This window comes from Chiloscyllium punctatum, chromosome 48, assembly GCF_047496795.1.
Source record: "Chiloscyllium punctatum isolate Juve2018m chromosome 48, sChiPun1.3, whole genome shotgun sequence".
Taxonomy (NCBI): Eukaryota; Metazoa; Chordata; class Chondrichthyes; order Orectolobiformes; family Hemiscylliidae; genus Chiloscyllium; species Chiloscyllium punctatum.
Genome location: NC_092786.1, coordinates 60989904 through 61007105, shown reverse-complemented (window position 1 = coordinate 61007105; position 17202 = coordinate 60989904). Strand labels below are relative to the sequence as shown.

The 17202-nt window shown below is 39.8% G+C and overlaps 1 protein-coding gene across 2 annotated transcripts in view; it reads left to right on the top strand.

Annotated features, from left to right (window-relative positions):
* The window catches only part of pde8a (phosphodiesterase 8A), a 131845-nt gene that overhangs the window by 73669 nt on the left and 40974 nt on the right, over positions 1-17202 (top strand). For both annotated transcript variants that reach the window (XM_072565413.1, XM_072565414.1), the window contains exons 5-12: positions 3988-4045; positions 6586-6674; positions 7167-7245; positions 10255-10395; positions 10519-10607; positions 12584-12632; positions 12732-12780; positions 14477-14551. In XM_072565413.1, the coding sequence (XP_072421514.1) occupies positions 3988-4045; positions 6586-6674; positions 7167-7245; positions 10255-10395; positions 10519-10607; positions 12584-12632; positions 12732-12780; positions 14477-14551 (629 nt within the window). The remainder of the gene's footprint in view (positions 1-3987; positions 4046-6585; positions 6675-7166; positions 7246-10254; positions 10396-10518; positions 10608-12583; positions 12633-12731; positions 12781-14476; positions 14552-17202) is intronic.

The following is a 17202-nucleotide window of genomic DNA, read 5'->3' as shown; positions in this document are numbered from 1 at the left end:
ATCTAAAAAAACGTTAGCATTGAGACTAGAAAGGGTACTGCCACATATCATAAAGGAGGATCAGACGGGGTTTATTAAGGGCCGTAGGTCATCCAATGATATTAGAAGGGTTTTGAATATGATTCAAGCCTGCCATCAGGGAAAGATACCAGGAGTAGTAGTCTCATTAGACGCGGAAAAGGCATTCAATAGGGTTGAATGGTCATATTTGTTTTACACATTGGGAAAGTTTGGCGTTGGAAAAGTGTTTACCAAATGGGTCTCAATATTGTATAGTGATCCCAAAGCAGTTGTGGTTACCAATGGATTAGGTTCGGATAGCTTCAGTGTGGGTAGGGGCTGCCGTCAGGGATGTCCTCTCTCGCCATTGTTATTTACACTAATAATTGAACCACGAGCAGAAGCTATACCGGCTGATCCTAATATAACGGCCCCGAGGATTGGTACAGGTAAACATAAAATTACACTTTATGCAGATGACGTTCTTCTATTCCTCAGTAATCCTCTGATGTCCGTACCTCACTTAATCCAAGTTATTAATACATTTAGTGCATTCTCAGGCTATAAAGTTAATTTCTCAAAATCGGAGACTATGCCAATGGGTGGCCTTGCTATGATACCCCACTTAGTGGACGGATCACACTTTCCCTTTCAGTGGTCCCTGGAGGGTTTCTTATATTTAGGCATTTTTATTACCCCAGTATTTGGTCAGTTGTATAAGGCTAACTTTGTGCATTTACTGGAGAGGATAAGGCAGGACCTCCAGCGATGGAGAGACCTTCCAATTTCCTGGCTGGGTAGAATAGCACTAATTAAAATGAATATCCTGCCCCGTCTCCTATACCCTATGAGAATGCTTCCGGTGATGCTGCCGAGGCTGGCACTACGTAAATTATATGGCTGGTTGGGTTCCTTTATCTGGAATCATAGACGGTCCCCCGTTAAGCTGAAGAAGCTACAGCTTCCATACACATGGGGAGGATTGGATTTCCCAGATTTTAGGAAATATCAGTTAAGTTCCCTATTAAGTTACATAGCTGATTGGGTCTTGTCTGATCCACAATCAATCTGGCTGGACATTGAGGCTTCTCAAGTAAAATGCCCACTTATTAACCTTTTATTTTCAGACAAGAGGAAAATCATTACGGATCACTGTAAAAACCCTGTAATACTAAACACAATTAAAGCTTGGAATATAATGCGGCAAAATGAGGGCAACTCACATAAAACATCCCCCTATGCTCCAATAGTGGGAGCATGGGAATTTCAACCGGGGGTTACAGATGTCACTTTTAAACTCTGGAGATCCAGGGGTATCTCATGTTTAGGGGACCTATTTAAAGAAGGGGTCCTGATGTCTTTTGAACAGCTGCATCAGAAATTCGGATTACCTAATGGAGACCTCTTTCGATACTTCCAAATTCGAGATTATATACAGAAGAAGACTACGTTATTAGATAGTCTTTATAAATCAGATAGAGAATGTAGAGTACTACGACCAATGGGGGTATCTTCCGTCAGCACTATTTATCATTTACTACATGATGAAGTATCGGGAGATATGGACAATCTGCTTAAAACATGGGATCAGGAATTGGGACTAGAAATCTCTATAGAAACATGGAATGACATTTGGAAAACACCAGAAGAATCACCATCTATAACAGAACTCAGGCTATCCAGCTGAAGATACTTCATAGGGCCCATATAGCACCGGATCGATTGGCAAAATTTAAGGCAGGAGCATCTCCAATGTGTCCCAAATATAAAATAGAGGCAGGCGCTCTTGTACATTGCCTATGGACCTGTCATAAGATCCGTAGGTACTGGACTAAAGTAGCAAGTACCCTGACAGAAATTTTAGGAACGGAAATTAAAATGGACCCTGTATCTCTCCTTTTGGGCTTTTCGAACTTATCTTCTCTGGATATGTACGGGAAGAGACTATTTTCTATTCTCTCTTTGTGTGCAAGGAAAATTATTTTGGTAAACTGGGTGGCTGAGGGCCCCCCGGACTTTCAAATTGGCACAGATTAATTATGGAATGTATTCCCCTTGACTTCCTACCAAATATGGTGCACCGAAAGACCGAATACTTTCTTAAAATATGGCAGCCCTTGAATTATATAAATACAGATATTTTGGCTCCTAACAAGGGCTTTTATTTAATTGAGATTGCGAACCTGGCTGGTCTGGGACCCCTTGGGAGAGGAATCCCGCACAAATACGGGTTTTGTTACATTTAATCTTAACACGTTCCGAGCATGTATCTCACTATCCAATTTCTATATTATCCGTTGTTTTTTTTTCTTTCACTTACTTGAATAATGTAAGAGACTTAATTATACACTCTGGTTAGTTGTAGGTTAGATTCGTAGTTAATTGAGTTTTGTTTTTTTTTCCTCTTTTTCTTTTGTTAAATTTTGGTTATTATTTATTTAAGATTTAATTGTATATCAATGTTTGTACTTGAGAGTTTTTTTTATTTTTGCAAACTTGTAAAAATGTTAAATTTCCAATAAAAATATCTATTTAAAAAAAAATTAGGAGCTGAGAAATGTGGATTGGACACAGCTATTCGAAGGGAAGTCCACGTTTGAGATGTGGGAGGCTTTCAAAGATAGGTTAACGGTAGTACAAGGTAGGCATGTCCTGTTGAAGGCAAAGGATAGGAAGGGCAAGACTTGTGAACTGTGGATGACGGGAGAAATCGTATGACTAGCCAAGAGGAAAAGGGAAGAGTACATAATGGTGTAGGCAGCTAAGAACAGAACGGGCCCTGGAACAATATCGGAAGAGTAGGACAAGTCTTAAACAAGGAATCAAGCAAGCTAAAAGGGGTCATGAAATAGCTTTAGCGACGAGAATTAAGGAGAATCCCAAAACCTTTTATTCTTGCATAAGAAGCAAGCAGGTAACTAGAGAAAGGATTGGTCCACTAAAGGATAATGAAGGAAGGCTGTGTGTTGAACCTGAGAGAATGGGTGAGATTCTAAATGATTACTTTGCATCAGTGTTCACTGAGGAGAGGAACATAATGAATCTTGAGATTAGAGATAGAAGTTTGATTAGTCTGGATCATGTTGACATAAGTAAGGAAGAAGTGTTGGGTAGGCTAGAGGTTATTAAGGGCCTTGGGGAAAAGTTGATGGGCAGAGAGGTCTGGGAGTGTAGATCCATTGTACCCTGAAGCTTGCTGCATAGGTGGATAGAGTGGTCAAGAAGGCATATAGTATGCGTGCCTTCATTGGACAGGGTATTGAGTAGAAGAGCTGGCAGGTCATGTTACAATTGTACAAGACCGCATTTAGAATACTGTGTACAGTTCTGGTCGTCACATTATCAGAAGGAAGTGGACGCTTTCGAGAGGGTGCAGAGAAGGTTTACGAGGATGTTGCCTGGTATGGAAGGTGCTAGCTATGAAGAGTGGTTGAGTAGGTTAGGTTTATTTTCATTAGATAAAAGGAGATTGAAGGGGGATCTGATTGAGGTTTACAGAATCATGAAGGGTATACACAGGGTGGATAGAGTCAAGCTTTTCCCCAGGTTGAAGGATTCAATAATGAGAGGTCACATGTTCAAGGTGAGAGGTGAAAAGTTTAAGGGGGATACACGCGGCAAGTATTTCACACAGAGGGTGGTGGGCATTTGGAATGCGTTGCCAGCAGAAGTGGTAGAGACAGGCACAGTAGATTCATTTAAGATGCGTCTGGACAGATGGATGAGTAGGTGGGGAGCAGAGGGATACAGATGGTTAGGAATTGGGCGACAGATTTAGATCGGCTCAGGCTTGGAGGGCTGACGGGCCTGTTCCTGGGCTGTAAATTTTCTTTATTATTCTTTGTTCAGTGAAGTCAATTGCCTTTTAATTGTAGTTGTAGCAATCTACCAATCGTCATAACTTTGCATTTAAATGCAGATTGTCATGATTGATGCTTTTTCCAAAACCATTATTAATTTTGTAATTGCATTATTGTTGCACCTTAGACAAGGAGATCCTAAGGAGAGTTCTGTGATGCCACTGATTGCTGCAGGATTCACACGGGTACGTTGTTTACTTTTTTCTATACTTTAGTTTTTAGCTGCTGATTGTGAACATAGTAATGTTACTATCTTTCAGTGGAATGGGTGATTGATCCCACTTATGGGAATTGCAAATCCATTAAACAGTGCTTGTGCTTCTAATCAATAGATTATATCTTTTGTATTGCATTGGGAACTGTAAATGATCCTGATCGTGTATTAGGCAGGCAATGGGTTTCCTCAAAACTCATTCTTCACCAAGCTCAGTGAGGGCCCTGTTTGTTGTCTAACAGCTCCACTGAAAAGGATTTATTAACTTGGACAAAAGTTTATTTTAGACTGCGATTACAATAGTTAAATGTAATCCAACCTTCTGTGTCAAAATTTAATTTCTAAGCCTTTTGGTTAGATCATTGATGTGATTGTATGTAATGTGCAAGTTCATTGTGTTGCACATTTTGTTTTCTGTGCAAGTTGTTTCTTTTGTTGCTTTGGCTTCTATTGCAATCTTCATGTGCTGATTTATCTGTTAAGTTTGTTGTACTGTATCTCACTTCCATCTGTGTTTACCTTGATCAGTTTACTCCATTCCTATCCTGAATTGTTGTACCATGAAAACTTTCAGTTGTAAGGAAATTGATGGTGTGGCAACAATTTGTTTCTATCTGTTGTGACTATTGCCTGAGACCTGCCATGGTCTCTGAGAAGCAGGGCTGTGTGTGGGCCCTTGCCTGGGGCTCATCCCCTCTAGCATACTTGCTTTTTTTCTTTTTATGTCGTCTTGTTTTTCTCCTTTTTTGGAGCCTTTTGCAGTGGGTTAGTCAGCGAAATCGGTGCTGCAGCTAGAGCAGGCCGTGCACAGTGTAGTGACTCCTGGCAGTTGGAGGCAGCAGTGGACATGGCTCCTCATGGCGACTGGAGGTAGTAGCAGCTAAGCTCCTCTCAGCAATCAGATGTGGTGGCAGCAGACTTTATGGGATGATGGCGCCCGGCAAGGTGTGGCATCTTGTCCAAGGGCGACCAGAGAGACACTGGGTGAGATGGTGGCACAACCTGGTCTGACTGTGGAGCAAGGGACTCCCAGTTGCAGTGGGCCCAGAGCCAGTCTCCTGGTGTTGGTGAGGTGGCATCTGCAGCAGTGGCAGCATGTTATGCCAAGAGCTGGGACTCCTGGCATCATCAAAGTGGCAGTGGAGCTGGGGACTCCTGGTTGGAGAGCAAGTGTGGGTTCAGCATGGGACCCAGAATTGGCATCAGCAAGCTGGGCCAAGTGGCAAAGAAATGGCATCTAAAGAATGGCAAGTCCCACATTGGGTCTGGTGCAGGCAGTGGCGTGGTGGTGGAGGAGGAGGAGTGGCAGTGCAGATGTCATGCATGAACTGGCTCAAGTCATTCTTTCAGTTATTAATGTTGTCCTTTTTATTCTTAAATTAATCAAAATAGAGCCAGATTGCGGTGACTGTTGTATTATTCACTGTAAAATGCAAGATCGATAAATCATTCATCCAATCAGTTGATATGGGAGAGCTGAAACAGAAGTGAAGAACTGCCTGGAAATCTTCAGCTGATTATTCAGCTCAATGTCATAGCACTCAGTCTTTTTAAAAATAATTATTAAATTCTGATTGAATACCAAAAGCTTGAAAGCACATTTCCTTCTTTTCATGTTCAGTTTGCATTAAATTAATTTTGGAGCTCAGTGAGAGACCCTTCAGCCCCTTGCCCTGATTTGGCTGTTAAAGATAGTATGATCAAGGGTGTTGTATGGCAACTGTTGCATCAAATAGCCTTGTTTTGTTCTTGTGTGTTTCTGAGTCTGGATTCCTTAAATTGTTTTCATTTAGTCCAATTTCCCTCTGCTTTCCCAGTCTTGTATTAATACTTTTTAAGAGATTCATCCATTCTTCTTAAAAGCTGCTTTGGATTTTGGTTTACCCACAGTTTGTGTCTGAATGATCCTTTTTAAAGAAGCATTTTCAGAAAAACAATTGCTCTCTGCCATTTTCATTATTTGAATTTCCAAGTAATTGCTAGATTACAGATCTTGAGACCATGGCTGAAGAAGAGGTATGCAGTGGAAACTATATTGTGAACTCAATGGGACACATGGACCAAATTTCAAAGCGAATGACAATTTATATTGTCAAGGAACTAGGATGTGGACAGCTTCACAAATGAACTGTGATCCAGCATTGTCATGGAAGATGCTCCAGGGAACGTTGTTCCCCAAGATTGTCTTTAATTAAAGACAGACTGCTTTGACTAATTCTCTTTTTTGCAGGACCTAGTCTTCTCTAATTACAAATCTGTGAACAATAGAAATAGCCTTTTCTCAATTTATGCAATCATTTTCTCTGATTTTGAACCTGTTTAATTTTTTGCTCAGTTGCTGAAGGAGGCCCTTGGTTCTTCAGTTGTTCCTCATAATTTTTCACATTGTTTGTTTTTCTGGGCACCTGGATGGCAATTATTATCCTGGCTAGCTAATTTAACTTGCCTTGTGAAATATTTGGGATTTGCTTCTGCAGTGCCACTGTTAATATGTTGTATTTGTTTCTACAGTGTTACATTGAAAATCCCAGTATCATTGCCTGTTACAATGAACTGATCCAGTTGGAATTCGGAGAAGTACGTGCTCAGTTCAAATTGAGGTACTTCAAGCTGCTTCACTGACTCATTTCATGGGCCGATTTGGTTTGGATCATACACACAAGTATTATCTTAATAATTCAGCCTGGTTTGGTGTGTAAATGTTTGTCATGCATATCAGGTTTCTGGGGAATCCCCAGTTCCCATAAGACCATTTCATTCAGATCTTCGAGTGTATAATTGGTCAATAAATCTCATCATCATGTCCACGTTGATGGCCAGAGCTTGGTTTTGTATCAAAATCTGCACACAGTTCACCTTTGTCATTTTAAAGAATAATAGAAGGTCAGCTTTAAAAGAAAAATAGCCAAATAAACCTCATTTGGTTTGGAAATACTGTGTACTATATGGATTCAACGGGATGCTTACACAGTTGCATGTAGCAAGAACTGCTCAATGCTGTGTAGCTTTAATAGCATCATTGTCTGTCTCTCCCTCCCTCCCTCCCTCTCTCTCTCCCTCTCTCTCTCTCTGTCTCTCTCTCTGTCTTTCAGGGCATGTAGTGCAATCATCACAGCTTTGGAGCAAAGCCAAGAATCAATAGAAATCACGAGTGAAGATAATATTATTCAGGTTTGTTACTTAATGATTTCAGCCTCCTCACCCCACATTTGGTAAAATCAGCAAACAGAAATTGTTCACTACTAAGCAGCGCTCTCAGCACTATTCAGAAATAGAATTGCAAGTTTCAGATCGGAGACTTTTCATCAGAGCTAGATACTGATGAAGTCACCTGGCAGAGTAGATGTCATCAGTGTCTTTACACCAAACCAGAGAATTTAGGCATCTGCACGAGCACCATGAAAACTGTGTATTTCAGGAGGTATGAAATCAAACTTGCAGACATCCCAGTACAGCATTAAGGAATTAGTGTTTCAAAGTTGGGTGATATTTTTCACGGGACAGGTAATAAGTCAAGTCCTGACTCTTCCAGTGGTTTAGATGATTGCTAAAAGTCCACCAGATTGTTCAAAACGGAACGCTAATTTTTTCAAATATCCTGTGTAGCATTCTTCACTCATTTGTTTAGTTAATAATTTCAATGCTGTTAGAAATATAGAAAATGCACATTGCAAAGGAGGCCATTTAACTCATCTATCAAAAAGTGTTGTGCATCCCCATGTAATTTCCCCTTGGTCAGCACTTTTAGGTTACAGCACTTCAAATGGGTTTCCAGGTTTTTTTTTTAGATGTCAGTTTCTGCTTCCATCCTTTCATGCAAACATTAAATAAGGTTATCAGTCCTTCAAGACTGCTCCTCCATTCAGTAAAATCATGGCTGGTCTGACTATAGTCAAAATTCTATGTTCCCATCTATCCATGATAATCTTCAGATCCCTTGCCCACTAAGAATATATCTGCCTCCACTTTAAAGATATTCAATTATTCTGTATTCTAATGCAGATTGTCCCAAAATTGTGCAACCTTCTGAGAGAATAAAATTTCCCAAATCTGTGTCCTAAAGGGCCACCTTTAGTACAAACACATTGAGCTGCACAGTTGATGAACAAAAGCAAATATTAGAAGATGACCAAGTTTTCCATATTATTAGCCTTTCTCAGCATGTCGATGGTGGAAGGCAATTGGAGATGTTTACAACTTTTAGCATCATTTGTCCTGAAGGCCAAAATGACGCACAATAAAAGCTGAAATCAAGACACGGGTTGCCAACATATTATCACAACGTATCCCAAAAGGCATATACCTCAGCTAGTGGCTATCAGTGATACAAATTGCATTTCAGACAGTGTTTTCCAGACCTCCACTACCCACTGATTTATTTCTAACTCCTCTCTGATCCTCCTTACTGTTAATTTTAAACCTATTCTCCTGATTATTGACCTCTAATAGGTACTTCCTATCTAAATCTCTAGTTTGCTCATAATTTTGAATATCTGAATTAAATTACTTTTGGCATTCACTGCTCCAAGCAAAACAGCCTTGAATTATCTAAACTTTCCTGCTAGGTAAACTTTCCATCCTGGTAATATCCTTCCAAATCTCATCTGTACCCTTAGTGCAATCATGTACTTCATGAAATGGAGTGACAGAAATTGTATCCAGTCCTGCTGCCGCTTGTTTATGGAAGATCTGATGAGATCTTGTAGAAGCAATTTTTGAGATAGATTGATAAGTATGTAAGTTAGCTGGCTGAGCTGGAAGATTTGTTTCTAGATGTTTCATCACCATACTAGGTAACATAATCAGTGAGTCTCTGGTGAAGCGCTGGTGGTATGTCTCACCTCTCTCTTTATAGGGCTTGGTTTCTTAAGGTGGGTGATGTCATTTCCGCTTTTTTTCCAAGGGAAGGTAGATGGGGTCTAAATCGATATATTTATTGATGGAGTTCTGATTAGAATGTCATGCCCCTCAGAATTCTCGTATGTGTCTTTGTTTCGCCTGTTCTAGGATCTGTGTGTTGTCCCAGTCAAAGTGTGTCCTCCTTTGTCTATGTGTAGAAACTAGTGATAGTGGGTAGTTCTTGTAAATGACATTAGTTTTGCTGGTGCTATCTAATGGATCCTTTAGTTTCATTAGTCGCTGTTAAGTGTGTTGGTAGGTTTGTGGGCTACCGAAATGCCAAGGAGTCTGAGTAGTCTGGAAGTCATTTCTGATATGTCTTTGATGTAAGGTAATGTGGCTATAGTTTTTGGTTGCATTGTTCTGCTTGTGTGGGTTTGTTTGAGGAATCAGCGGATTGTGTTTATTGGGTATCTGTTTTTCTTGAAAACGTTATATAGATATTTTTCATTTTTTTTTGTAGTTCTTGGGCAGCTTGTTAAAGTCTCTGCATTACTGCATCCAGTATGAGACCTGATATCAGTGATCTCGTGGGTGTTCCATTGACTTGTTTGTAGGTTTTGTTATTGAATGTGAAGTGGGTGGTGAGGCACAGGTCCACTAGCTTTGCTGATGAAGATAGTGCAGTAATGCAGAGACTTGAACAAGCTGCCATCCCATCTATCCAACTAAGAAAGACTCCCCTTCCTAGACATGACATTTGAACATACAGTTAACGGAGAGCTTCAAACAGGCGTCTACACAGAAACAACAAACACGGACCAAATACTGAACTTCAGAAGCAATCATCCCAACACCCACTAACGGAGCTGCACCAAGACATTATTTCAATGAGCTACATCACACTGCAGCACCCAAGGACTACAAACAGCAAAAGAAAAATATTTATATAAGATTTTCAAGAAAAATGGATATCCAATAATCTCAATCCACCGATTCCTCAAACAAACCCAAGCAAGCAGACACAATGCAGCCAAAAACTATAGCCACATCAAAGACCTATCAGTGTTTCACCCATGCCTGTACTGAGTCTTGCTCATGCCATTCCTGTCTACCTGATGCTGGACTGTTTAATTCCTGTGGCAGTTGTCACTGTCTTGACGTGAACATCAATCTCAAATCAAAAAATCTCAAGATTCCAACCCCTTGATTGTTGAAAGCAATTCCTCTGGACTACGAAGCCCTGAAGTAATAGTTATTAAGTAATTATTTTTGCTTGGAGTGTGTACATAAGGCCTGAAATGTCTGGCTAATAAAAAACTGTTTCTTGATGTTCTGCAGTATGTGAATCCTGCATTTGAAGTAATGATGGGTTACAAGCGAGAGGAATTGATAGGGAAGGAGCAAATGGAAGTGCCTAAAAGTGATAAAAATAAAGCAGATCTTCTAGACACAATCAACTCATATATTAAGAAAGGAAAGGTAAGCAACTGGTGTCTCAGGCGCTCTCAAGCGAAGGCTCCCCTGATCTCTGCTGTCCCACTATCTAATTATGTCTCAATTTGATGAATTCATTTTTAATCTGTTTGATTTGTGGTTTTTCAGGAGTGGCAAGGAATGTACTATGGTAGAAAACGAAATGGAGACAGTGTACAGCAGAATGTAAAGATAACTCCTGTCATAGGGCAAGGAGGGTGAGAGTAATATCTTCTCTATCTAGTTCAATTAATCAAATGACTGTAGTTATATCTACAGTCATACAAGCTATAACTTCTAAATCCTGTTTGTTCCTAATTGTTGTGATTTGTTTTCTCTTTTACACGCTTTCTTGTCGAGTTTTGAGAAGATTTGCAGCTCAGATTGAGGTTTTGGATATAGGTTTGCTCGCTGAGCTGGAAGGTTCATTTCCAGACGTTTCGTCACTCTACTAGGTAACATTTTCAGTTGGCCTCCGGGCGAAGCACGGTTGCTAATTCCTGCTTTCTCTTTATTTGTTTGGGTTTCTTTGGGTCGGTGACGTTATTTCCTGTGGTGATGTCATTTCCTGTTCTTTTTCTCAGGGGGTGGTAGATGGGTCTAACTCTGTTTGTTGATATAGTTCCAGTTGGAATGCCATGCTTCTAGGAATTCTCATGTGTGCGTTTGTTTGGCTAGTACTAAAATGGCTATGTTGCCCCAGTCGAAGTGGTGTCCTCCTTCATCTGTATGGGGAGAAAGTGAGGACTGCAGATGCTGGAGATCCTGAAGAAGGGCTTATGTCCGAAACGTCGATTCTCCTGTTCCTTGGATGCTGCCTGACCTACTGCGCTTTTCCAGCAACACATTTTCAGCTCTTCCTCATCTGTGTGTAAGGAAACTAGTGAGAGAGGGTCATGTCGTTTTGTGGCTAGCTGATGAAAACGAACAGGAAATGATGTCACCAGAGGAAATGACATCACCGACCTGAAGAAACCCAACATATACATAGAAAGTAGGAATTAGCAACAGTGCTTCACCCTGAGGCCAACTGAAGATGTTACCTGGCATGGTGATGAAACGTCTGGAAATGAACCTCCCAGCTCAGCGAGCAAACCTACATCCAGATGCTTTCTTGTTTCCTGCACTTTAAGCCTGTAATGCCTAATTGAAGAGGGAATGGTTTTCTGTCTCCTTTCCTAGACTGTTTTTGGTTATTGCTTTCCAGCATTCCTCCTCTTCAAGTTTCTACCCTTTGCTGCCGCCTCCTCCCTTCCCCCTCCAGACCCCTCACCCACCCCCCACCACCACCACCACCAATTACGCCTAACACAAATGAGTTGTCCAAATCTCTGCCAATGCTACCTCTGGAAATGCCAAGCTGAATTGGAGGAAGTGACACAGGCCCATATACTGTATTTGTCTGTTTGTCCATTGTTTACTCAGGTCTCAACTGCCATCAGAGTTTGGATGGATCAGCTCAGACCTGCCACACTTAGAAAGGTTGAGAAGTAATTCCTCCTTAAACCTGTGCAATGTTTGAAGTACCCATCAAATTGATGGATCAGGAAATGGAAATCTGAAAATAAATTACCAAATGCTATGAGAGAGAATTTCATCTGAGTCACTCACTTGCATTTCTGCCTGGTGTCTCATTTTTTTTTTACGTAATATGTGTTATTTCCCAATATTACTAATGTGTGTTTTTATACGTCAGCTGATTGGAAGCAAAAAAAAAACCTTCTGGTTTTGACCTTTCATTTTAGGATTCAAATCTCCATTTTCTTTGAATGCTTTTGAGCAGAAAGATTAAAACCAATACTTGTTCAAAACAAAGATGAAGTCAATTGAGGATTTAAATTCAAACCCATATTAATCAACTAAAATAAGACTATGAAGATTGAGATGTGATGTTTTATTGAAGGATAAAGGGCTTGGTACTGGAATGGAGCCTTGAGCCTGTTTGTTGCTCAGGTTTCTAACCACTGTCAGCGGGGTTTGGATCAGATACAATTTGTAATGATTTAGTGACAGTTTCAGATGGTCAAATAATGTTGGTTAATTGCAGAAATAAAACCCTTCCAAATGTCTATAACTGCATGCTGTCTCTTGCTTTACTCGACTTAGTGCGCAACTCCTCTAAGTCTTTGGTGTCATTTAAAATGTGCACTTCAGGAATTTATAAATATTCTAAAACAAGCTTCTTTCTCAATAGGAAAATTAGACACTATGTGTGTATTAAACGACCATTTAATGAAAACAAGGTATGTGTAAGAGATCCATGCTTACTACTCTTTTTGGTCTTCTCAATCTTATCTGGAGCAATATTTTTAAGATATTCCTCTCCCCTCATTTTTCCACAGAGTGACAAATCCCACTTGTGTGATCGTGTTCAGGCTGAATCCCAAACAGGTACAATGTTGTTTGCTAGAAGACCATACATCTATAAGAGTAGAAGCAGGCTATTCAGGCATTAATCTGTACTCCGTGCTCCTGAAGCAAAATCATCAATGACTTCCCTACTCCTCTATTCAATCCGCTCGCATTAAAACATAACATTCTATTAGGTTTCCTGATTACTTGCAGTACCTGCATATTTATCTTCTGTGATTCATGCACAAGCATGCCCAGATTTCTCTGCATCTTGGAACTCTGCAGTCTTTCCCCATTTAGTGCGTTCTTTTTATGCTTGCTGGCAAAATGTTCAATTTCACACTTTTTAAATATGTGCGCCATTTGCCATTTTTGTCATCAGTAAATTTAATTCTTATACCCGCTGTCTCTTCATCCAGATTATATGTATAAATAGTTGTGATGAGCTGAAGACCCAGCACCAAACCCTAGGGCGCACGGCACATGGTATCCTGCCAGCCTGAAAAAGATGCATTTATTCCTACACTCTTGCTAGCTAATAGGTAGCCATCTTCTGTCCATGCTGATATGTTACCCCCAATATTTTAGCTTCCTCTATAGCCTTCTAGAAATTTAAGTAGAAAACATCCAATCGTTCTGTTTTTCCCTCTACAGCACAAGTTATTTCTTCAAAGAACTCCAATAAATTGTTATACATGATTTCCCTTTTTTAAAAAAGAACACATGTTGGCACTGTCTGATTATCTTAAATTTATCCAAGTACCCTGTTATAACCTCCTTAACAATAGTTTCTAACGTTTTCCTTCTGACAAATATGAAGCTACCTGACCTATAATTCCTGCTTTGTGTTTCCCTCCCTTTTTGAATAAAGGATTTACATTGGCTGTTTCCAATCTGAAGGGGTCTTCCTTGAATCTAATGAATTTTGGAAAATTAAAACCAAACTATCTCACTGTCTACTTCTTTTAAGATCCTAGAATGAAATCCATCAGGAGCTGGAGACTTATTAATTCTCATTCCTAACAATTTACTCAGTACTACCTCCCTGGTAATTGTAATTTTCTTGACTTCGTTCCTCCCTTTCAATTCCTGATTTTACGGCTATTTCTGGGATGCGATTTGTACACACTCTAGTGAAGACTAATGCAAGGCCTCTGTTCAATTTGTCTGCCATTGCTTTATCCTCTGTTACTGATTCCCTGACACATTTTCTAAAGGAGCAACACTTACTTTGTTACCTCTTTAAATACCTGAAGAAATGTTTCCAATCTGTTTTTATATTTTTGGCTAACTTACTCTTGCACACTCTTATTTGTATCTCCTTTTTGTTTTGTCTAATCATCAGACCTGCCACCTATCTGTGCAATTATACATTTTTTTCCTTTGAGTTTGATGCTAGCTTTGACATTTTTAGTTAACCATGGATAGTATGTCTGTTCCTTAGAATTTCTTTTCTTGTTGAACTGTCTATTCTGCACTATCTGGGATATCTCTTAAATGTTTACCACTGCAGCTCTGTTAACCTAATCTATTTCTTGTACATTCCTATTGGAGCAGCAGTCTGATTTGAAAAGTGTTTCCTAAAGTGAGTAATATACATCTAATGTAAGGGGAATTCCTCAGTTAGGACCTGCTGGAAAAAGCAGTATCTGCACAGATCATTATGAATGTTGGGAGAGTTAAGAAAGAGAAGAATTTGGTTCTGTATTGTTCAAGTTCATTGCTTTCTTTACAGACATCCACACTTGTAAACACAAAGACAGGAGGAAAAGTTCCGATGTCAGATCCAACACATCACGAGGGAGTGATGGTATGTTAAGTGCTCCAAGGTCACAATGACTGTCAATTTATCCCTTAAGTGTTTGTGAAAGAGGTGACCTTGTAATGTATTAGTCAAATTTCATATATAATGTCCTAGGAGTTGAATTACAATGTTGGGTAAAAAGGTATAAATACTTTTTAAGGCTTTATTAAAAGTAATACTTAACCTTGCATACGTGTGTTTTTTAAATGGTCGATTTATCTTTTTTTTAACCCTTTTTGAGCCAACTCTGCCATTCAATGTAATCATGACAGATCATCTATTTTAACTCCAAGTTCCCTGACTATCTCCATATCTCTTGATTCTCTTGGTATCTAAAAATGTATTGACCTCTTGTAAAGACTAAATTTTCTTAGTTTTCTTTATCATTAGTTGTGGATTTAATTTGGTAAAGAACTGTTTTTAAAATCAAAGACTGGAAGGAATTATTGCACGTGCAGTTACTTTTAGTTAAGTCATTGTGAGTTGCGTTTATACTTTTGCTTTGCAAGCCCCTGGGGAAGGTAGAAGGTGATGACTTGGCACCAGGATAGATGTACAAAGTGAGAGTCTGCCAAATAGATAATTGGTGGGTTTGAGCGTTTGTGACCAGTGGTGATACCAAATGTTATCATCCTAGTGACAACTATCTGGTTCCTGCACAGTTGGACAGCTTGTGTGAGGATGATACAGAGACAGGTGGTTTTCAGACCGGAAGACGCAGGATCTGTCTCCAGAACTGGAAGTCCTGAAGAAGGGTCACTGGACCTAAAATGTTAACTCTGCTTTCTCTCCAAAGATGCTGCCAGACCTGTTGAGTTTCTCCATCAATTTTGATTTTTGTTTATTTCAGAGCTCCAGCAGTTGCAGTTCTTTGTTTCATTTGTTATTTATCCCCATCATTAACTGTGAGCTGTTGTTTCAAACCAGCACAGTAGGCTGCACGGGAGCTCAGTGTTTAGCACTGCGGCCTCACAGCGCCAGGGACTCAGGTTCCATTCCAGTCTCAGATGATTATCTGTGCAAAGTTTGCACATTCTCCCCATGTCTGCGTGAGTTTCCTCCGGATGCTCTGGTTTCCCCCACAGTCCAAAGATAAGCAGGTTAGGTGAATTGGACGTGCTAAATTGCCCATTGTGTTCAGAGATGTGTAGGTTAGGGACATTAGTTGGGAGAAATGTAGAGTAACAGGGTAGGGGAATGGGTCTGGGTGGGATACTCTTCATAGGGTCGGTGTGGACTTGTTGGGCAGAGTGGCCTGTTTCCATTCTGTAACGATTCTATGATTCAAGCCAGTGATTGTGAAAATGAGCAATTAGGTGTATAAATCTCCTGTGTCTTTGGCAAAAAACTGAGAATTTGGAAAGCCTTAAAGGAACAGAACCTTAAGAGAAAGGAACACTTTATCAAGCATTCAGGCTGGTGCTGTTGAACTGTTTCTCCAATTCTTCTAGTTCTGGAGGAACGATGTTTCTTCCTCCACCCATAACATCAATGTTTTTGTTAGTCTGCCTATGTTTAGGGAATTAGTGTTAACTAGAAGAATCAAATGTTGATCATTCAAAGCTGTTTACCTGTGATTAGAATTTACTTATTTCTAGTAAATAGTTCATATTAAATACAGGAATCTGTATGGTGTTTTTAGTTAACCTGATGTCAGAAGACAAAGAAATTGGGGACTTTGCATACATTGATTAAATCATGAATTTTGTAGAGACCTGGGAGTAGCAGAACTTTGAGATTTAGTATATTTTCCACAGTGGGTTATGACCCTGTATATTTATGGAATATACTTAACTGCACATTGATTGTGTTCCACAAAAGGCAGTAGAAGCAGAGTTCTTGCATATTTTTAAGGCAGAGGTGGGTGGATTCAAAACCTTAAAAATGTCAATAAGATCACTTAATTATTTTAAACTCTTGGGAGTATGGACCTAATCTACTCAATCTCTCTCTTTAGGACCATCCCTTTATCCAAGGAATCAGTCTAATGAAGTTTCAATTGAAAATATTTATTGGTTAACTTTTTCTGAGCAGCTACCTAACTGCAACTGATCAGAGCTCTCCAATTTAAATAGGTATTTCCACAGGTTTAACAGGGAATTGCCCAGTGGAATCTTCAGTTTCCCAGCAATTCCTTCAGAGTCTGTTTTGCTGGGCTTTCTACAGTGACACCATGCACAGCTGCCAGTTATGCTGCAACCTGGCCTGTTGCACATCCCTAATTGTGGAGTCTAGCATTCTCCTTCCTCTTGACATCAGGCTAATTGACCTATTTTGATTTCTCTCTCCCACCTTTTGAGATTACCGTGGTTGTGTTTGCTGATTTCCAGTCTACTAAAAAATATTCTGAAGCCCAGAGCATACTCATAGCCAAAATCATTGTTTCCACCTCTTCTGCAGCTACTTTTTAGGTGCTAGAATGTAGACCATTTATTGTCTGTAACTCCCATTAATTTCTCCAATGCCATTTCTTTAATAACATTTCTGTTTCTCACTTTCATTAGGCTCTTGGTTCACCTTTGTTTCCAGATGCATCTCAAAATATTTGAGCCAAATATTTTCTAGTTCTGCATCTCAACTTATATCATGGAAGTATTGATAAGCAGAGGGCAAAGTGTCCTATAATCTGCTTTGCTGCTCCTTAGTTGCTGATTATA